We start from the raw sequence: 23,218 nt of genomic DNA on the forward strand, positions 1-23,218 counted from the left end.
GTCCTGTTAAGGTCCAGAGTTAGGCAGTGGCAGAGATGGGCTCCAGGACAAGTTTCAGCTCCCACTGATGGTTGTCCTGAGGGACCTTGTGGCCAATGGTGTGAGAGCGTAGAGATTTTTCAGAAGTCAATCTGGAATTTTGTGTGAAATTTTCCAAGTTTAATGTTGGCTTTAAAAAAATTTTTTTTAAATTGAGCTATAATTCAAATACCACAGATTTACCCATTTAATAGTTTTTAATATAGTCATAGTGTTGTATAACTGTCACCTCTATGTAGGTCTGAACATTTTCATCACTCCCAAAGGAGGACCTTATTTCCATTAAGCAGTAACTCCTCATTTTCCTCTCCCCTTTCCTCTCCCCTTTTAGGACCCCTCAGGTCCTAAAAGCCACCCATTTGTTTTCTGTGTGTATAGATTGGCCTATTCTGGACATTTTATATAAATGAGATCATATAATATGTGGCCTTTTGTGTCTGGCTTCTTTTACTTAGCTTGTTTTTCAGGCTCATCTACTCATATATGTTGTAGCATGTATCAGTACTTTACTCCTTTTGATGGCTGAATAATAGTCCATTGTGTAGATATGCACAATTTTATTCATTCATCAATTGATGGGCACTTGGATTGCTTCTACCTTTTAACTATTGTAAGTAATGCTGTTATGAACATTGGTGCACAAATCTCTGTTTGAGTCCTTGCTTTCAAATCTTTTGAGTATATACCTAGAAGCAGAATTATAGGATCTTATTGTAAATCTGTGTTTAACCTTTTGAGGGACTGCCAAACTGTTTTCCACAGGAGTTGTACCAACAATGTACAAGAATTCCAGTTTTTCTGCATCTTTGCCAAGACTTGTTATTTTCAGTTTTATTTTGATAATAGACATCCTAATGGTTGGGAATTGGTATCTATTGTGGATTTTATATGTATTTCTCTCTCTCTCTCTTTTTTTAAAGATTTTATTCATATGACAAAGGGGGGGAGAGAGAGTGTGCACGCACAAGCCGGGGGAGCAGCAGGAAGAGGGAGAAGCAGACTCCCCGCTGAGCAGGGAACCTGATATAGGGCTTGATCCCAGGATCCTGGGATCATGACTTGAGCCGGAGGCAGATGCTTAACCCACTGAGCTACCCAGGCGCCCCCATATATGTATTTCTCTAATGAAAAATGATATTAGGTATCCTTTCATTTGCTTGTTGGTTATTTGTGTTATCTTTTTGGACAAATGTCTGTTGAGATCCTTTGCCAATTTTGAAAATTAGATTATTTGCCTCCCCCTCCCTTTTTGGATTGTAAGAATTCTTTATACATTCTAGATACAAGTCCCTTATTAGATACAAGATTTGCAAAAATTTTCTCCCTTTGGGTTGTCTTTTTACTTTCTTAAAGGTGTCCTTTGAAGCACAAAGGTATAATGGTTTTGGTGAGCCCAGTTTATCTATTTGGCTCTGTTTTTAAGAAATACCTGGTAAATAGGATTCCAGCTTACTAACCACTTATATGATTGCTGCTCTCTGCTGCCACTCCCCACAGAAACCATTTGGAAAAATCCTAATGCTTTGTGAAAATACCTGTTTTCTGAAGTGGAGAGAGGCAGGAGGCTCTGGAAAGTAGCAAAGGTAGATTCCTCACCAGTAGCAATTTTGTTTCAATTCTGTTTTTCTGCCCCTGCTGAAATTCCTTTACTTAGAGCAGTTTGGTGGGGAGGAGGCTATGGTGGAAAGTGAAGAGTCCTGCAGATTTTACAGTGATCAAAAAAAGGTTAAAATAGGTTAAATAGGTTAAAATGTCAGAAACTTTGCCTTCTTTCATAGGTTGTGGCATTTAAAATCAGAATGGCCATGGGGATGCAGTAATTGTGTGTTTCTAGGAAGAAAGGTTTAGGGACCATCACATCTAGAAAGTCATTTGAGTTAAGGTCTCCCCTTCTGTATGAGAGAATACGTATTAGAATAAGGGGTTGAAGACAGAAAACTGTGTTCATTCATTTACATGTTTAGTGAAAAATAGTTAAATCTGCATGCCATTTATGTCTGCCAAGAAAAAGAAGGTTTTATTTTGGAGGTGGACAGGGGATGCAAGCCTTTGTGGAACAGTCTGTCCTTTGGGAAGCAGTACAAACTCAGACGGCTACAGGATCAGGGGGCACACAAACAATGGGGAAAAGTCAGGGGGGTTGTATTTGCGGAATCTAGGACTTTGCTCAGAGCTGGAACTTTGCTGAGGAAAGAAGGAAGAAAGATGTGTTGTTCCTTCCCTTTGTACTAACACACCTGCACTGTTAGTCCTGGAGTTCAGCCTTAAGGCATTTTGCTGACTAGCTTTGGGAACTGGCCACCACACATCTTCAGTTCGTGGGTAGGTACATTCTAAGCTCCAAATGACACCCTTATGTTGGGAATGCAAACGTTTGATTCCTGGGAAGATTAAGTGTATATCTCATTGCCACCTTGATTTCAGAGCAGGTACTCTTAACCCCAATCCATGAAGTCCTATGATTTAGAGGTGGAGATGAGTTCTCATGTGCTTAGTGTGAGGAATCGGGAAAGATTTTGTTAAAGAAATGGAGTTTAAGGAGGGACTTGGTTGAACAGTAGGATTTAAGCCAAGGGAGGCAAAGTATTATAAATAGAGTGACCTTTATGAACAAAGCTTGGGCGCCGGGCTCTGGAGTGGGGAGCATGTTCAAAACCATAGATTGGTCATTTTGGCTGGACTGTAGAGTACCTGCTGGAGGGAACACAGTGGCCATGGTGATGTGGAACCAACTTGAGAGGGCCTTGAGTGCCAGGAGAGAAGTTTTTATTGAATCCAGTGGTCAGTGGCGAGCCCCTAAAACTGGTAGAGTGAGGACTAACATAACTAAAGCCATTCTTCATTCTGCAAGACTGACCTGATAGTATAGTGTGGGTAGATTAAAATTGGGACTTTCTGTGTGACAGACACGGTGTTAATAAAAATAGCTAACCCTTACAGGGTGTTTTTGTACTGTGAGGTTTGCTAATATTCCTCATAAAGTAGATACTCCTGTTTTATTAATTTTATAGGTGAGGAAACAGGTACAGAGAGGTTAAATGGTTTCCCCAGAATTACACAGCTAGTAAGTGGTAGTACAGGGATTCAACCTGGGCAGACCAGCTCTAGAACTCATGTTCTTAACTGCTGGGCCCATACGGTGGTGATATTTACAGTCACTTTAGTGAAAGCTGTATCAGCAGAAAGAAGACTTAGGAAATTATTTTTAACAGTGTGTTTAATCTTTGCATTTTATTATATCTGAGGCAGTGCACTAGAACTTTATATAGTCAGCCTCTTTTTATAGCTAAATGCTGGTCTTCTCCATTTTTCCCCATAAATTTTTTTCTAGACCCCCCCCCCCTTTTTAAACTACTTAAAGCCTTTAAGTGAAGATTTTAAATCAAGTTTGTTAGTAGTTTAAAATTATAGGCCAGTATTAAATCCCTAGAAACATTTGGTCTTTATTCAGTTCAAAGTTAAAACTTATTATTTTGTATTTTTTTTAAAAAGATCTTATTTATTTGAGAGAGAGTGAGCAAGAGAGAGAACATGAGCAGGGGCAAAGGGAGAGGGAGAAGCAGAAGCAGACTCCCCTCAATCCCAGGACTCTGGGATCGTGACCTGAGCTGAAGGCAGAGCCACTGAGCCACCCAGGCACCCCTATTATATTGTACTTAAAATTTTCTCTTCCTTCAAATAGTTTGCTATTACTGGTGAATGTTTCTTTGGGAGAATTCGCCTGTAGCTTACACATGGGATTAAGAAAACAAATTTCAAAATTTTGAATTTTTTGGCAACTGACACAGCTTGTAGAATGAATACGTATACAGGTTAAATCTTTAAAAAGGTAATTACCCTCATCTTTAAGTTTCCACCTTTGCGGCTATCCTTATTATTTCTAATTTTGCACTTGATTGTCAGCCTTGCCAGCTACTGAGCTGAATTCAATTTCCTCCTTCCACTGTTCTCCCCCTGCTGGAATAGAGGTATTCATGACAGGCTGTAAGTATTTCACTAGAGGGAGCATGGTTAAAGGGTCCTTGCCTGCCAACCCCACATGCAGAAGAGAGCAGAGCCCTGGCTCTGGAGAAGAAAGAGGAAGAGAGAGAGAGAGGTGTGGTCAGAGGAGGGAGAGAGGAGATGAATAAAGGCTCAGCCAATTTTAGGAGAAATAAAGAAACCAAAGCCAACACATTCCTAATTCAGGGGATCTGAGTTTCTTGTTACTTAAATGACTACAGTCCTTTGGGGTTGATAATGGAGAATCTCTGTTACCAACCCTGTAATTTGCACAGATAAATATATTGTAGTTACTGGTTTTCAAGTTTATTAAAATGTTGTAGTGGGACCAGTGGGGTTTTTTTGTTTTGTTTTGTTTTTCCAAATAAAATGGCTGGTTGTGTGGGGTCTTGCGTCTTAGAAGTTTTGGACAATTCAACCATTTTACATTAAACCAAATTTAAAGACTGGAAAAGATCAACTTCTATTTTTTTTCACTTAGTGATGCCTTTGGCCTTTGAACAAAGCATTTTACAAGTGAATCTGCTGTGCAAAGAATACTTTTTGTAAAGAGAGACCTTGTTACCCTTGGCACCTACTGGGAACATCCCTAAATTTGGATGGTGAAGTAAGGCCATATTTTAAATGCATCCCTGGAAGGGATGAAATGATCAGAATTTGGCAGCATTTCACTTCTGACGGCCTAGTTCTTATGCCACATACAGCCTAATTGGTGGTGACAGCCTTTTGCATAAGAGCATGTTGATGAATTAAATTTTTTTCCCACTTCTTACTCTTCTCAGGTCCTCAGCAAAATTACTATGTTGTGTTTACCAATTGTGCCGATCCGAGCACCAGGTATGTGTTAGGCAATCAGGAAGTATTTGATAAATTGAGTCCTCATTACTCAAACCTTATGAAACATGTCATTTATCTGTGCAGATGGATAGTGAATCCTCAGCGCTATCAGACATCATCAGTACCCTGGCAGGAACACTGATGGATAGCATACAAGGGACACTACTATATTAAAATAATAATATTAAATGAATACAAATTGTATTGGTAATTTTCATTTTATATTTTTGGGGTAAGGAGGGGGGTATTTAGGTAAGAAGTCATCAGGTTTTTTTTATTATGGCCTGGTAGGTAAAATTTGACTTTCTGCTGTACTCTTATTTATAGACCGTGCCCTGTTTATAAGGAGTACTGTGGAAATGTTGCCCAAATTTGCATATCAGAACACTGTACTTTCTCAGCTACCAGTTTTGACTTTTGTTGGTGACTCAATTGAACTATTGGGAAACCCAAACCAAGTATGGATATCAGAATCTGGAAGGATTTAGGACTTATGGGTGAAGAGAGTGTAGTAAAATGCATTGGCTGCAGCAGAATAGAATTGGTGGGGGACTGCCAAGAGTTGCCTGTTATTCTTTTGGTCCCCACATCTTCAACTTTAAATTCAAATAAATTTCACAGGTAAGAATTGATCTGGATTGCTTAGTTTGATATTAGACACTTATGGATAGGGTTTATTTTGTGTTAAGCTTTGTACCTAGTGCTTTCTATGGATCGTTTCCTCAGAAGAAGCTTGGCTTTATCTCCATCTTACATATTAGGAAGCTGAAGTGCAGACAAGTTAGATTAGGTCATTTGCTGTGGTTACATAGTTTGTAAGTGGAAGAGCCAGTAGATGGACCCAGAAAGAATTCATAGCACCTACCTTCCAGAGCCCTCCTCCATTGTCCTTATTTGTAAGTTGCAAGTAGTACAACTTCTACCTTATACAGTTTTGAATATTAATTGAGATAATGCAGTAAGGTACCTCTGGCAATGCTTGGCACCTAGTAGGTACTCAGTAACTGATAGTCGTTATTAGTAACAGTTTCTCTTAATAACTATCATAATGCTAAGAGGATACTTAGTATTTTTCACTTAAAGCCCTATTGTGTTTTCTTTATTAAACCACTCAAAAACTGTGAAGAAAAAAAAGAGGTATTGAGCAAGAGTAAGGACAGAAGGTGAAGTATTTTAAAGTGCCATGTTGAGCCCATTGGCTAGAGGTTATATTAATGAATCTTGAAGGATTTTCACATGTAAAAAGAGGGAAATCAATCAGTGTCTTAGGGAAGTCGGTCTGTACTTATGTTTGCCATTCTTCCCCTTATTTCTGTTCTCACATTGTTTTCTCAGAGATCAGAAGGGCTGTACTCAAACAGGCAAGCTCCCTTTGGTATCTATATAGCTGGGTGGCCCTAAGTTTTTTTTTTAATGGCAGCTCCAAATGACATTAAAATTCAAATTTTCATTTATCTTAAACATTGAACTACAAAATTCAAAGCAATTAATAAACTGTGTACTTTAGGAACACAGAGAAATTGGACATTTTTATGTAATTCTACAAATTCTTCAGTGATTTGGGATGAATGAAAAGTTGAAAGTGCACTGGGGACTTCCTCTTCCAATATTGAGGGCCTATATCAAGAGGTAGGAACCCTATCAGTATCAAGGGAATTACATGTTTTGTCCAGGTGTTTTTCTCACTGATAACTCATGTAGGAAGTTAAAGCCTTAAAAATGATTTGTTTTTTTATCCTTCCAGTAATTTCCACCATTTTTGGTTATTTTGTTTTTACTACTTTTTTTTTTAAGATTTTAGTTATTTATTTAGAGAGGGAGTGTGTGACTGCTGGGAGGAGTAGAGGGAGAGGGAAAGAAAGAATCTCAAGCAGACTCCACACTGAGCACAGAGCCAGAGTGGGTCTCCATCTCATGACCCTGAGATCATGACCTGAGCCGAAATCAGGAGTCAGACACTCAACCAACTGGGCCACCCACGTGCCCCTGTTTTTACTAGTTCTTAGATAAGGACAGGAAGCATGCATAATTTCACTTTTTGGAACTTATGTTTGCATTCAATCCAGGAAAAGTTATACACCATTATTTCTAAATCTTTTTAAAATAAAAAAAGTGTGTGTGTGTGTGTATGTGTGTATTTTTTAAAGCTTGTAAAATTTCAATGGAAACCCTTTCTTATAAGAGCCCTGCATTAAGTTTAGATTGCAATCACATTTCCTTCTTAATTTCTGTTCTTATTTAAACATTTTCGTTTCTGCAAGTTGGACTTTGTTTCTTTAGCAGAGAAGTTGGCTACCTCTATCACAACAGATGTTCGAGATAAAAAACATGAAACCCTCTTCCTCCCCACCTAGAGAAAGCACCTGTAAGCAAACAAGTGTGACACATGTGCTGATATTATTGCCATGTGAAACATGATCAAAATTCTTGTTCTGTCTCAGGCTTCGGATTCTCACATCAGTTTGAAACAACAGAGCACTTATTGAAGGTGGCTGATGTGGTCTGCTACTGTTTCAAGTACTTCACATGCTTTAGTTCATTAAGCAGCCTTTTATTCTGCTATCTTTACCTATCACTTAACACTTAAGCAAAAGCTTTACATCCTGTGTGTGTGTGTGTGTGTGTGTGTGTGTATGTGTGTGTGTTGGGGAGGAGTGCTAAATTTTGTGGGCTAGTGCTTAATTTAGTGTACAAAATCTGACAAAACACTATCTTCTAGACACGTAATCTAGGAATGCTGTATATTCTCCAAGCCCTGGGTTCCTGCCCTGCCCAAGCAAAGGCAACCATAAAGAGGGAGGGACCAACAACTCGAATTAAAAATGAGTACGATTTTAAAAATGGCAAGATTGTTTTGTTTTAATTTTCGGGGCGAACAAATCACTTCTGGGGGCAGTGAAAGGGGAAATAGAGAAATTTTGGGTAGTGTCTCCAAAACGTGTACATGGATTTGCTTCCGTCTCTCTCTCCCCATCTTACACTGATTTCATGGTCTCTTTGCTAGACGAGAAGTTCAAGTTCCCAGGGCGCATGCTGTGACCTCTAGTGGTGGGCATCGGGCAAACACCAGGCTTCAGGCTGACACCTGGGATGGCACCTGGGCCGCATTTCCTTGCCGGCCCGTGGTTTCCTACACATTAGGCGGTGGCTTGCCATTCATGCTTTTGACAGCTACGCGGCCGCAGGCGAGCGGAGAGTGAAGTGCTCCCTGCGTCAGCCCCTGCGCCCCGGTCCGAACCCCCGGGTGAGAGGGCCCGACGGCGACAACACTCGATGGTGCCCCGGGGCCCGCCGGCCGGCTCCTCCATAGGTGGCTGCGTTTCCGACTTCGCCCTGGCTCCACTCCGGGGGCTTGACGTGCAAACTTCGCCGGAGCGAGCTGAGAGGGAGGGACCGGCGAGGGGGAGGAGGCGGCGGGAGGTGCCTCTGCTTAAGGGAGCCGGCCGGGCGCCGCCGCTCGGACGGACGCGCGGACGGAAGGAAGGAGCGGGGCCGCCGGGCCCGGCCCGGGGATGCGAGCGGCCTCAGGGTGGGCAGCCGGAGGGTCGGGGGTGCGTCTTTGGGCCTCCCCGCCGCGGGCAGCCGTGACGGAGGCAGCTCCGGGCGCCGGCCTCCGTGCGGGTCTCGGCGGCAAAGGCCGGCAAGGGACCCTGTGCCGCGGTGGCGGGCCGCCGCCGGCTCGTCCCCTCCCCCGAGGGGCCGCGGGAGTCGAAAGCGAAAGCGAGCCCGCGCCGCGGACTTTGCGCCCGGGGCGGGGGGTGGCCCGGGAGGAGGCGGGTTGGGAAGGCTGGGCGGCCGGGGGGCGCTGTCAGCGCGCCCCACCCGGCCTGCGGGCCGCGCACGCCGCCGGAACTCCCCGGCGCCTCCTTAAAAGCGGCCCCCGCGCGACTCTTTTCCCCCTTTTTTGTTACATTGTAGGAGCGGAAAGAATGTCGGAGCGGGCCGTGGATGACGTCAGGGGGGAGCCGCGCCGAGCGGCGGCGGCAGCGGGCGGAGCAGTGGCGGCGGCCGCCCGGCAGCAGCAACAGCAGCAGCCTCCGCAGCCCCAGCGGCAGCAGCAGCCGCCGCCGCCGCCGCCGCCGCGGCGCCTCCGGCCGGAGGACGGCGGCCCCGCCGCCGCCTCCACCTCGGCCGCCGCCGCAATGGCGACCGTCGGGGAGCGCAGGCCTCTGCCCAGTCCAGAAGCGATGCTGGGACAGTCGTGGAATCTGTGGGTCGAGGCTTCCAAACTTCCTGGGAAGGACGGTGAGTGTCCACGCCCTCCTCTTCCCCAAGTCCCCCCTTGTCCCTCATCCTCTGACCCTTCCCCCCCCACCCTGTGACCCGCCCCCTCGGGGGTCAGAGATGCTATCGCTCGGTTGGGGTACGCGGAGGTGCCCGCACCTACTCCGTGCGTGCGTGAGCGTGCGTCACACTCCCGGCCACTGATCTGCCTCTCCCCTCCTCCTGTGTGTGTGTATCTCCTAGGGACGGAATTGGATGAAAGTTTCAAGGAGTTTGGGAAAAACCGCGAAGTCATGGGGCTCTGTCGCGAAGGTGAGTCCAGCCCCACATTGGAGTTTCTGCAAGCCCTGAGGAAGTTTCCTTGCTCGCTTCGCCCGGGTGGGGGACTTCATCCCACCTTACCCATTCCTTACCCCCGCGAAGATGCTGCTGTCTGAGGAGGAAGAAGGGGGAGAGCGGAACGTTTGGAAAATCTGGTTTCCGGGGCTTCCTGTAATGGGGAGCGTCCTGGAACCCTTCACTTCGAGGCCTGGCTTGGTGCAGCATGAGCTGCATTGCTCAGTGATAAGGTTTGGGGACCGGCAGTGAGTTTAACCCAAATCCTTTCTGGTCTGACCCTCTTCCCGACAAACACAAGTGGAGAAAGGAATTCTTAGCTTTCGAAAGCATTTCCACGAATGCTTTAGGAGGCTTTGGAAAGGAAATCTTGCCACCAGAAATTTTCTGCTGGCAATCAAAATTGATTTCAAACTTTTTAGAAAAGATAACGCTTTATCTGTGTAGCCTTATTTCTATGGGATTTAAGCTACAAAGTTTAGGATGCCTCATAGGGATCATCACAACTGAGGAGCAGTTGGTCAGACTTTGTGTGTGAGCTGCCAAGATCAGGGCAGGAAAAAGTCCAGAATTTTATATGGTGAAACAAGCGTTTAGTGTCCATAGTTAGTGAAACCAGTGTCTAATTATTGTCAGTTTTTAATAAAACTGATACTTAGGCAAATACTTGTAGCTAAAGGTATGTTTCCAAATGAAAGGTCAGGTATCTAGAAATCGTCAGACTCTTTTTTTTTTTTTTTTTTTAAGTTTTTATTTTTCTTTGAATAGTCAACTTTGCTATCTAATGCTTTTGCCAGGCCTGGACACAGTCATCCAAAAGGACTTCTGGAGGCCAGTCGACTTTAGGTTCAGTCTAAGTTGCTCTTTCAGTGGTAGTTAAGGACAAGGCCTTACATTAGGTTTGGTGTCCAAAATACTGAGTTTATATTTCCTAGTGCAATTTCATTCCTCATGTGTAGCCGTTTACTTCGACATAATTGTCCAGAGCCCAAGAATAGGTAGAACTTTGGCGAGCTGAATGTTTTAAAGTCCAGAGTTGGCCCATTGTTACTCTGTCTCCATATTTACTTCTTGTTTTTAGAGCCTCGCTTTTTTTCATGTTCGCTGTTTTGGTGTTTTGAACTGGCCTCTTGTTGGCCTCTTGGCACTCGCAGGAAGAGTAATACCAGTGGCAGCTCTGTGAGAGCTTCCAATTGGAACAGATTATAGAGCAAATTAGTTGATTTTGAAAATGAGAATCACTGTTTGAGTTCGAAGGAAAGAGAGGGAAAGCAAAGGACTTGGCTGGCGATGTTGCAATAGGAAAAATCAGTTGTTAGTCCGGTTTTAGTGTTGAATTGGCAGTCCGCCTGAGCTTAAAAAATTAAAATCACTAGGTGGCAACTCTCATAGGAAGCAGTTGGAGTAGAGCATTAGAGGACCTGACCCACTCTTGTTCTTAGTTTTTATTCTTTGGGTGTGGATACATTTCCCATAAAGGGTTTCTAAATCTGTTTGAAAACAGCGTGCTAATTATTGGTAATTCCCCAATAGAGGGTGAGTAAGTGTATTAGTGTTTCACTGGGCAACTTGGTCTGGACTGACCCAACCAAATTTAGTGGCCTGAACCCAGTTTTTGCCATATTTATTATTTTCTGCTGGGACGTACTCATCAGATTTTACCATGAGGATCTAAGACCTCTCAACTACCTTCTTGAGGCAAAAAGGGGTCATAGATTTGGTTGTGTATGCTTCTGACCTATGAAATGATGAGTGATTATTAAAGGTGCTGTTTTTTAAAAGGTACTCTAACCATTCAGAGGATGCTGAAGGGGCCAGGATGGCTGAAATTCTGCCTGGCTGTTTTGAGTAGAGACTGAAGTTTTTAATTCAGTCAGTTCTTGATTCATTTGTGACTTGATGGATTTTCTGAGACAGTTTTAAAATTCAGGCATGAGAACATTTAGCACTCATGCAGTGGGCTTTGTCTAACAAACAGCTCCTGTTGGACTGTTTAAGAAATGAAAATACATTTTAAAATTATCAAAAATTATTGGACAGTTATCTTTTGTCTTTGGTTAGGATTATCTCCTTCCAAGAAGATGTGTATGGAACTAAATCTGTACTAATTCCTCTTGGCAAGGAGGTTAAATTGAGAAGAAAATGTAGATAAATTGACCATACAGTTGAAGCACTAAAAATCAGAAACTTCCCATGTTGGAAGAGGTCTAGGACTATGGACAAGACTCCTTGAGTTCTTATCTGGGTCATGACGGTGGACCTACGGGTTAAAAACCTGGGTGTGAGAGCAGGTTGCGTAACCTTGCATCTGTCATTTGACCTCTCAGAATCTAGCTTTACCTCTTTATAAAAGGAGATGATGGTACCTGCTTCCCAAGGTTGTTGGAGTGCATGTTAAATGAGATAACGTACGGAAAAGGACTCTGTGCATCCTACTTCTTTCAACCCTTCCAACTGCTGAAAATCTTTGATTTGATTTCTGAATTCGATATTTATCTAGGTCAGGGGATTTTAGTCTGGGACTCGAATGGGCTTCAGGATGGTCGTAGTTGTCTTGCAACGGTAGGCAAAAGTATGCGTGTCTACTTTCTAGGGCAAGTGTCGACAGCTTCTCTTGAATTCTCGAGGATCCTTCATGTATCTCTGACCCCCAAATTCAGAACTGCTAAGCCAGGATTTCTGTCTTTTTCTTTTTCCTCTTAGAGCTTAGTTTGGCCAGTTCCCTCATGGCAAGACTGCCCAAGCGCTAATGCTGTGGGAGAGGTTAGAACTATTGATTTAGATGGAAGTGAGATTATTTGTGGTTTAGCTAATATATCATCCCTTTTCTTCCTATTGACACAAGTAGGCACATGTTAGGATAAAATTTCAGTTATCTTTCAGGGGTCAGCCTATTTTTTGTTTGCATCCTCCTATTTTTATTGCCTTTTGTTTTCTGTAATTTGTAATATTAGTTGATAACAGAGTTGATCCGGGTGGAAAAAGATGGATAATAATTTTTACTTTTTTTCAAACGATTAAACTCAGAAGACAAATTACCCTCTTTTCCAAAGGTGACTTGTGAAATTCTACATTTAACAAAATTATTTTTAGATGAAATCAATTGGTATAAGTAACTGATTAAGGTTTCCGTATTAGTGCCTGAACATACAGAGAGCCTTAAAAAATGAAAATGTTAAATTCCTTAACTTCATGGCAGATTTTAAAAAATAAATGGTGTCATTGTGGGAGTCAACAGTAGAGTTGGAAAAACGACCTTTTCTTTGGGAAGTCACCCCTAACTTCTTTTAAGCCACCTGTTGTAAAACAGTCAAAGTAGCCTGTACTTTTCCTTCCAATAAACACTTAGCCTGTCACCATTGAAAAGTATGTATTGTGTGGTGGCTCTTTCATTAGAATGTCAGCTCCCAGAGGACAGGAGCATTGTTGATGGAGGCATATTCAGCTTCCGCACCATTGGTGCTCAGTAAATATTTGCAGCCCAAAATGAATTAATTGGGCTACTTAGAAAAATTGAACTGAGTACTCAAGGATTAAGAGGTCAAATGATAAATTTTCCACTGTGACCCCCCACCCCCCCAGGTACCTACTCTGTGGGAGGTAGGCTTTATGGCCCCAGGGAAGGCCAGAGGCTGTCTTTCAGCACTTCCTGTTGCTTTGTCCTGAGTTTAGCACTCCATTTACACTTTCCAGAAAGTGCAGACAGGACACCACCTCTCTTATCTGTGATATTTAGGCAAGGGAGTAGGATGGCAACCCAGAGTGATATCCACACTTGATGATAGGTGATTTCCCTGTCATAATAACGATGACATAATTGAGCCTAGGGCAAGATGAAAAAGAGGTTAGTTGGCATCTACAGGCAGCTAGATTAAAAGAAAAGAAAATAAAAGACCGACTAGGAGGTGGGTAGCCTCAATCAACACAGACGGAGTCAACATATCAATACCAAATTTTTCTTTCCTAGGGAAAAAAATGTTCATAGTCAGTTACTGAAAACAAATAGGTATCTGTGTGAAGTACTGTAAAAGTAATTGCATTATAGGCATAAAACCCTCTTCCTGAAGTGAAGAACATTTCTGTTTTTCACTAGGGTTTCTCTCTTGTTTCTTCCTCTAACTTTTTTTTATGGACAATTTGAAATCTACAAAAGTACAGAAAAAATTTTAATGAGCCTTGTTGTATCCATCATACAGTTTAAACAACTAATGAGTCCTGACCCAATCTTGTTTCATCTCTGCCCCATTCCCCACATTGAATTATTTTGAAGCATGTCCCAGACAGCATATCATTTCTCTTGGTTTTCTTTTTTCTGCTTACATGGATTTCACCTTGCCTCCTCCAAAATGGAAGCTTGTATGTGAGCTGTACATTCTTTTGAGGCAAGCCAGGCTGCCATTTCTGACCTCTTCCATGGGTGTGCAAGGGTCTGCATTCTGCCTACATTTCAAGTGGAGATGGAAACTGAGCCTCAGATGGGAATCCGTGAGATCCAAGTTCACTGCATCAGAACTCTGTTAATACTCATTTAAAGAGCACTCAGGTGATTCCGTTTCAGGTCACCCACACTTGATGCTTTGTTGATGAGAGTTAGGACTGCATTGAGAGTGGGCAATGTCCTTGCTGACAGTTCATGTATGTGACTCTCTGCCTCTAAAGTCTGCACTGACTTGAAAGACCCCCTGGAGGCCTAGAGACCCTCCCACAACAGGGATCCCTTTCCTTTGATTCTGGCTCCTTAGCTCTTTTAATGCAAACTATAGCCCACCTGTGGGCCAAACCCTGCCTGCAGTCTAGTTAAGAATGGTTTCTACATTGTGAATCATTGAAGGAAAAACTCAAAAGAAAATGATTATTCCACGACCTGTGAAAAACATATGAGATTGAGATGTCAAGAGTCCATAGTAAGGTTTCATTGGAACACAGCCCCAGCCATTCCTTTACTGATCGTCTGTGGTGGCTTTCTCCATACATGGAACAGCAGAGCTGAGCAGGTGCACCCGAAGCCATACAGTCCGCCGGGCCCAAAATTGTTTGGTTATTGACAGAAAAAGTTTGCCAGTTTTTGTTCTCATGGGTTCCTTGGTTAATGAAGGGAAACTCATTCTGCAGAATGTGCTTCTGGTACTCCTCGAACTTTTCTGTTCTGAAGGGGACATCCTTTAAAATACTAAAATCCATTATTCTTAAACCAAAAGTTTATTCAGTATTGATGAAGTATGTTAGGTTAGAAGGAATACGTAAGACTCTGTAAGGTTTTGTGTAAGAAGGATCCTATCCTTGTCCACTCTTGTCATTCACTGCCACTTCTCTAGGACATAGATCTGTTTCAGGGCAATTTAGATACAGAGCATCAACAGAGCTGTTATTGTCTCAGCTTTCAAGAGCCTTAAACTGTGAGGATGGTGCTTGGCTTCTGTTAAGCCCGAATGGAGAAAGAATCGAACTTTCATGGGGGATCTTCAAAGGGGTACCTGACTCAAATTCTTCAGCATTTCTGCCCTTGCATTTGGCTTAGAGAAGCTGAAGCCTCGTTGGAGGTTGTCTTGGGAATTATAAGGCAGATTCACCAGGAAACAAGTCTGCATTTTGATTGATGGAGAGGGTACACAGCATCTATATGTGTGCATTATATCTCACATTTTTAAGATTTTATACTTGCTGAAGAGTGTAACACCTGGCACAATCCATGCTGAATTCCTCAAACATCAACGCCTTGTTGTTCACGGAAATCCTTTACATTAGCTGTAGTAGGATGGGATTCCCGAGCTTTACTCCCGTTACAGTTGTGTTTCTTTGTGAACTTTAACTTTGGAGGTGAAGCATGAGGAATTTACGCATCATTATTGAGTGTGACCTACATGTTCTGTGGCCTCATTTCTTACAAGGATATCGTGCTTTCTCAGTGCCGTATCTCACAATGTACCTTATACGTGTGTGGACAGCTTAAGTTTAGCGAGACCTTTCATTCTGTGCCACCACAAGTTTTTCCTTATGTAATTTTTACAGCACCCGTGTGATCTCGGTGTTACCATTTCCCCGTTTTACAGAGGAGGAAACTGAGGCTCAGAGAAATGAGGTACCTCAGTAAGATCACAAAACAAGTAAGAGACTAACCCAGATCTGCCCGACTCCGAGGCCCACATGCTTGACCCTCTGCTGTGCTGAGCCCATTCCAGACCGCTCACCTGCTTTTCATGAGCTTGAGCCGGTTGCTGTGACCTTTGTTTTCCGTGACCTTTGTTTTCCATATCCTCGGCTAGAAAAACTGAACCTTACTGCCCCCCCCCCCAAATTTATTTTAAAGATACTGGAGCCTTTTCCTTGCTGTGCCTTACAGCAATTTATACGTTGTGTTTAGCAGTTCTTTTATAAAATCTTTTCTTTGAGGGGGAGGGGAAGTGTGTGCGGTTTGCATTAGAAGTAATTGGCTTTAAAAAAAAAGATTAAATGAAAGCTAAGGTTGCAGCAGATAGCAAACACAATCATCTGGGATTTGTGCCATTAGAAAGAATCCTTGAAAAAAGAAGTGAAATTCTACTATTTAAATAGCATTTCAGGGCAAGATTGCTTTTAATCACATTGATATTCAAAGTTTATGGCAGTATTTTTAATAAATGTGCCCCTCTGATTATTAAAGTATTTTTTGATTGAAGTTCTAAGGAGAAAAAGAAGCCTGTTAGTAGACTTAACAGTTGGAGTTACTGTACTTTTGAGAGAAAGGCAGAGGATTACATTTATATTCATCTTGTACAGCAGGGATTATTATAAATGAGCAAAAGAAGGAAAAGAATGATTTTTGCATTTCAGGCACTCAACATAAAACTAGATTAAGTGTTCTCATTCCTCTTTGTAATAAAGACCCTGCTAACATGAAATGCTTTTTCTGTTCTGTGTAGGCTTATGGCAAGCAAAAGTCATAGGTTATTATCAATTATATCCACAGTCTTAAAACAAAAAATGTTTCCCTCCCAGGTTATACTGATGTTTTCCACAATCTTGAACTGTAATGCAGTAGGGAAAAAAAAAAAGAATGTTTTTAACCAATGGTCCCAGGCTTTTATATTTCAAACCAGAAAGTTTCTTAAATAAATTGGAGACCAATGCTAGGGTTGCTAGCATTCTAGGATATATATAATTAGACACACGTATAATTCTTACCATTATAAAAGTATGAGGGCCACTGTTTTGGAATGTGGAACAGTTTTTTAAAATTGAAGAAAGGTTAAGAAAGGCACAATGCATTGTCCTTATTTTTCTCATTTCTTTATGGACTTCTAGGAGATCATTATTTATTTTGGCGTTTGAGAACCAGTGTTTTATTTATTTGTTTATTTTTAAAGATTTTATTTATTTATTTGACAGAGGGAGAGAAAGAGTACAAGCAGGGGGAGCAGCAGACAGGGAGGGAGAAGCAGGCTACCCCATGAGCAGGGAGCCCGATGCGGGGCTCAGTCCCAGGACCTTGGGATCATGACCTGAGCCGAAAGCAGATGCTTAACTGACTGAGCCACCCAGGCGCCCCGAGAACCAGTGTTTTAAATCAGTTTCCCCAAGTGTCTGTCATGCAGCCCTGCTTCTGTGTGCTGCTATTAGAAGTTATGCAGAAAAGGAGTTCCATGTGGTAAGTTTGAAAAAGACAACTTTAGAGGCAGTAGTGGCAACTTACCAGTTCTGGAGGTAAACAGACCTGGCTCAAATCTCAGCTATAGTTGCTGAGTAACTTGCTGCCTAGCTTTGCTAAGCCTCAGTTGACTGACCTGTAAAATGGGAATAGTAGTAGTACCTCATAGTGGTTGGGAGGATCAAATGGTATAATGCAGTTTCAGCACTTTGTACAGTGTCTAGCAGACTAACTGTTCACTGAATGTTAATTGCTAATTCTGTTAATTTTATCAGTAATGAAAACACAGTGTCCTGAGCATGCCTCGAATCCAGTGGTGGACCAGGACTGTCAGGGGGGCAGCAGGCAGTGAGATGCCAGTTTTCCTTCAGTAGGCCGTATGTTGGCAGTGAGAGGAAACCTCAGCGTGCTCAGGGGGGCAGAGAGTAGGAAATGAACCCAAGTTTCGAGTTTTCTCGGACCGTAGTAAAAATGAGAAGTGGGATTTGACATTTCTTGTTTCCTCCTTTAGCCCTCTCTTTTTGACTTGCAGAGAGCAGCCCAGTGCGGTTATTTACATGCTCCTGCTTGTACAGAGTGGCACTGCTCCTCTTTCTGGAAGCCTCAAGTTTGTCTTTAGGGAGCTTCTTAAAATGTTTTACAAACCTCTTTTTCTGAGCAAGAAAGGTAAATTGCAGCTAGTAGAACGAGTCATCCTCACTAAATTGTGCGGTGGATAGGATGATGGAGCCGCTCCCATTTATGTGGTGTGTGTGTGTGTGTGTGTGTGTGTGTGTGTGTGTTGGTGGTCACAAGGGGTTTTTTGCCTGATGAGGGAATTTAGAAAAATGCCTTTTTAATTCTTGGAAATTTCCAATCCAGCTTGAAGCAGTTCTTCATTTAAGTCACCTTGTTCTCTTTGAAAACTGTATAGACAGATATGTTTTCATGGAAAAAAAAATCATTATTATTATAAAAGTGAATGCTTATTCATTGTAAAGATTTTAAAAATAATGGAAATATGGAACATGAAAACTGTCATTCTCTGTAATCCCATTCTGGCCAATTTTAAATCTTCAGTTACAGGATTTGGATTTAAGGCGATTCATACTTGATCAAGGACACCCATGTAGCTGCTTTGGGCACTTCACGATAGGACTCAAAACTTGCTAGCCTGGTCATTTTATTTCCTGACAAGGTCCAGACCTTTCCTTTCGGCAGGCCTCAGGATATTTTGTCCAGCATGATTCCTGCCTCGAGAATCCTCTGGCTGTTTTGCCTTTGTTCGTTTAGCTTTTAACCCACAGGCGTTTGATAGACATTTTATGCGTGCCTTTTGCTGGCCTAGAGTCTGAGGGTACAACTGCAGACAAGGTAAGAAGGCACAGCTGTAACCCCCAAGTCAGGCAGTTGGTCAGCAAATATTTATGGAGTTACCCACTAAGTGCCAGGTTCTCTGATGGGTGTTGGGGATAGAGTGACACAAGTCAGAAAGAGCCCCTGCCCTCTGCCAAAGGGAGACATAGTAAATACACAAATATTTTTCAAGGACGTGGAGTGCTGTAAAGTAGGCTAATGATGTGGGGGTGGGAGGAGGGTTCTAGCTAACATGACCAAGGAAGGCTTTTCTGAGAATTTAGCATTGGAGCTGAGATATGAATGGTGTGAAAGAAGTGGCCACTGGATCTTCTGGGATGGGGGAAAGGGTGTTCCAAGCAGAAGGAAAAAGCAAGTACACAGGAGGAAAATGAGGCGTATGAAGGTTGGATCACAAAGGTCAACAGTCAGGATTTGGGTTTATCCTCAGCGTACTGGGAGCCTTCAGCAGGGGAATGGCCTGATGGTGAGGTGTGCAAACCACCAGCTCTTGTATGCTGAGTGGTCTGAGGGGAGGGGGTGGGCCAGGCAGCTAGGTGAGAGGTGGGGGTGGCAGTGGCCGCACAGACAGGATGTCCTGCTAAGGGTCTGCTTTGGAGGCAGATTTGACGTGACTTAGTGAAGAATTGGATGTGGATGAGGGAGAAGGGTAAGAACTGAGCAGCCGAGTGGTACCATAGTAAGCTGAGGAATGGTGGAGAAAGTGGAGACTGGGTCAGGAGCTCAGGTTTTGGCCCCAGTGTGTGTGATGTACTTAGCCTTCACACGCAGCTCTGGAGTCGGCCGCAGAGTGTATGGTCTGGGGCTCGGCGGAACAGCCTGCGCGGGCGGCCGTGTGAGTATCTGTGTCACCAGTGTACAGAGAGTGTGGAAGCTTGGGGCACAGGGTGCTTCCTCCAAGGTGCCAGTATCCGTGATGAGTAGAAGAGGGCCAACAGCAGAGGTGGTGGGTGGGTGAGGAGGAATCTGTAGGAGGAGGGAGGAAGCTCTGATGGGCAGGAAGGGAATCCAGGTGGGTGGTGGTGTAGAATTCAAGAGAAGAAACACTTTAATTGAGGTGCGATTGCCTACGTCAGATGCTGTGTGATGTGAAGTAAAGCCAGGCCAGGGAGCTGATCTTTGGATTGGCAGTGTGGAGGTGGTTAATGACCCTAATCAGGAGAATCGGAGAGACTGATGCCTCATTGGGGGTGCCTGTTGGAGTGGGCTGTGAGGACCAGCACTGAAAAAGTGGAGAGGACAAATGTGGGCAGGTCGCCAAAGGGTTTTGCTCTGAAAGAGAACGGAGAAATGCGGCGGTAGCAGGATGGGAGCATGGATGAAGGGGAAATAGGGAAGGATTATTTTATTCCATTTTATTTCATTTTACTTATTTGGGGTAATAATAGGGCATGTTTGTCTGCCACTGGAAGTACCCAGGAATGGGGGATAATTGATTGCATGGGAGAAGATGGATCACCACGAGGATAATACTTTGAGATGAGAAAAGGGGATGGGATCAGAGCCCAAGTAGACAGGTCAGCTTTGGATAGAATGAGGCTTTTTTCTGTTGTAATGAGAGATTTGTAGATTCAGTTATAGGTAGAAATGTGGAATTGGGGAAGATAAGGTAATTAGTTCTTTCCTGTGAAGTAAGGGAGAAGTTAGGAGGTCATCAGTTGAGAGTGAATAGGAAAAAGAATTTTGTCTGCCACTTTTTCAAAGTATCTAGATGGGGTGGGGGAAGCTGGATAGCCAAGTAAACTGGCAGTTTTGTATCCTTTGGAGGCTTCCCAGTGCACTTGGAGGAAATCCAAACTTCCTAGCAAGGCCTGTGAGGCCTTGGATGGTGAGAGGGTAAGCCCAGAAAATCAGGAATCTTAATAACTCTGGCGTGGAGGACAGAGTGGGTTGGTGGGAAAGCAGGGGTTAGGTAAGGGAGGCTTCTTGGAGATGAAAGGGAGAGTTGGAGCTATTGTTAATCCTTGAAGGAGTTAGCCAGTCTCGTGTGGGAGCAGCTTCTGAGGTGGGACATCTCTGCGAAGGAGCCTGGAATCTGGCTACAGCCCTGGGAGGTGAGCACTGGAGGGCACGAGGTGGAGCTGGTTGCAGCAGGAGGAAGGTCTCTCCAGAGGGTGGGTGTCAAGAGATCAGCATGGTAGCCATCTGGATATTCAACTGGCTGTGGCTGAAGTAGAAGTTGGAGGCCAGTGGGGCATTAGCTTATCTCCTTCATGTGAAATCTTGCATGTCTAGGTAAGGATAAACTCAGGAAGTGAGGTTTTAAAATACAATTTTAAAGTCTAAAGTGGATTGTTTCTCTCTGGTAAAACTCTTAAATGTGTCTTTTTTTTTTTTTTTTTAAGATTTTATTTCACATGAGAGAGAGAGAGAGAGGCAGAGGGAGAAACAGGCTCCCTGCAGAGCAGGAACCCCGATGCAGGGCTCGATCCCAGGACCCCGGGATCATGACCTGAGCCAAAGGCAGACGCCCAACCAACTGAGCCACCCAGGCGCCCTAAATGTTTCTTTTTGTTGGTGTTCATTCATTCAGTCAGCCTGTTATTTATTGAGCATCTACTTTGTGCTAGATACTGTTCTGATTTTCAGAAAAACAGCAACTGTTCCAGAACTGCCCTTTTTAAAAAAAAGGAACATATGAATGTTAGGTGGTAATGAGCGTTCTGGAGAACGGTAAGTATGGAAGGGTACAATTTACAATAGGGCGAGGAATTTTCTGAACCAAGGCTTACAGGATATGAAGGCGTGAGCCATCTGGATGTCATGGATAAGCTTCAGGCAGAAGGAACAGCAAATCCAAAGGCCCCGGTGGGAGAGGATCCTAGGGTGTTGACAGGCAGGGGACCAAGGTGGCTGGGGAAGTTGAGTAGGAGTATGGTAGAAGTCACATGCTAAGGGCTTGGGGTGAGTTGGGGAGGCAGAGCCCATCAGGCTTTGTAGCCCCGTGAAAATTCAGATCCTTTTCCTGTGGCCCACAGACCCTGCTTGGTCTGGCCTCTGCCAGGCTGTCCAACCTCCTCACCTTCCGTTTTCCCCTTTGCCTACAGTGCCTCAGGGGTGCTAGCCTCCTTCCAATTCTTCACACACTCTGGGCTCTTTCCCACTTCTGAACCCTTGCATATGCTGTTCCCTCTTCCTGGGCTACTGCTGCTTCTCCTGGCCCCACACTTTCCTTAGCTTAGGGGTCACTTTCCTAAAAGGAGTCCTCCATTGTCACTATCCCTTTGTAGCCCTTATCAAAAACTGTCCATTAGTATCTTGTGATGATGTAAAGCAAGCCGTCACTTTTACTAAAATGTGGCCTTACTGTTAGATTTGGGGTATAAATGCCGGGTAGAAGGAATTATCATGACACAGGTCTTGGCTAAATTTACAAAATTGGTCTGCCTAGAGGGGAAAAAACTGTATAGACCACCTGCTAATAATACTTTTTGGCCTCTTTTTGTTGGGGAGACCTGGTAGTGTTCACTGCAATAACATTCATTCCCTTGTTGGATATAAGGTTTGATAGATCCTTGTTCATCATTGCTTCCAGTGTTCTAGCATCCTCTTTTTGGTTGAGTAACAGTGTGCCATGAAGAGAGAAATGGTTTTGGTTTTGGAATAACTGGTTTTGTAGGAATAAATGACAGTGTGCCTGAATCCCTCTATTACATCATTGGGGTTTCTTTCCCAAGATAAACTCTGTGCTTTTTTCGGCCTCTGAATAGGAAATTTATTTTCTTCCTTCCCTTTATTCCTGTTTCTAGGCCTTTTTCTGTCTCCTCTGATGAACCACTGTACTAGAGACAGGCTCAGAGTTTACTGTAGATTTTATGTACTACACTTTCTATTCCTCTTATCTTACTTAGCCTCATGTCTGAGGAGCTTTTCATTGTTAACTGGCAGCTGCAATGGCTATTTCTTTAAAAGATCTTGTGTGTTTGGTAGATGTTTTCCTAAAAGCTGGTGGCTGTTGCTGAAAATAATCTGTTGTGTGAGTTTACAGTCTCTCCATGAATCCTAGTCTCTTCTCATTAAAGAGATAGTTATGTCAGGGTAACAAATAAAAGAACTAATTTTTTTAGTTTAAAAACCAAACCATCCAGATAGATTACTCAAGTTGGTAGGCATTAGTATTCATCCATTGCCGTATAAGTGTAGAAATTTTGCGAAGATCCTCTTTTTTTTCCTCACTAGTAATTCTGAAATAAAAACAGCTCCTTAAATATAGGATATCAGTAAATGGCATTTTTTTTTTTTTTAAAGATTTTATTTATTTATTTGATAGAGACACAGCGAGAGAGGGAACACAAGCAGGGGGAGTGGGAGAGGGAGAAGCAGGCTTCCCGCCGAGCAGGGAGCCCGATGTGGGGCTCGATCCCAGGACCCTGGGATCATGACCTGAGCCGAAGGCAGACGCTTAACGACTGAGCCACCCAGGCGCCCCTCAGTAAATGGCATTTAAGAATGATGAAAACATGTCAAATCCTGTTAGCTATATGGTTTACATACCCATTTTACTTAACACTGGGAAAATGCTTTTAAGAAGTACGTTAGAACTTGAAAAATTAAGCATTTTAGCCAGTACCTAGTAACTAGTATTAGTGACTCTCATTACTTGACCACTTCCTGTGTGTCAGGCGCTATACCAAGAGCTTTACATGGATTGCCTCACTTAATCCTTACAAAGTACTGCAAAACAGGTACTTACATTATCACCATTTTATTTTTTTATTTTTATTTTTTTAAAGCAGGAGTGGGGGGCGGAGGGGGAGAGTGAGAAGCAGATCCGCCCCCCCCCCCCCCCCCCCCCCCCCC

At 43.3% G+C, this 23,218-nt stretch overlaps 1 protein-coding gene across 4 annotated transcripts in view; it reads left to right on the forward strand.

The window, feature by feature from the left end:
• ATXN7 (ataxin 7) overlaps positions 1–23,218 on the forward strand; it is a 136,256-nt gene that overhangs the window by 38,203 nt on the left and 74,835 nt on the right. Inside the window, exons 3-5 of one of the 4 annotated variants that reach the window (XM_032411687.1) lie at positions 4,824–4,878; positions 8,797–9,123; positions 9,346–9,414. In XM_032411687.1, the coding sequence (XP_032267578.1) occupies positions 4,842–4,878; positions 8,797–9,123; positions 9,346–9,414 (433 nt within the window). In that variant the 5' untranslated portion in view covers positions 4,824–4,841. The other 3 variants (XM_032411689.1, XM_032411686.1, XM_032411688.1) reach the window with 3 other exon arrangements.

This window comes from Phoca vitulina, unplaced genomic scaffold (assembly GCF_004348235.1).
Source record: "Phoca vitulina isolate PV1807 unplaced genomic scaffold, GSC_HSeal_1.0 scaffold13, whole genome shotgun sequence".
In the NCBI taxonomy this organism is placed as follows: domain Eukaryota; kingdom Metazoa; phylum Chordata; class Mammalia; order Carnivora; family Phocidae; genus Phoca; species Phoca vitulina.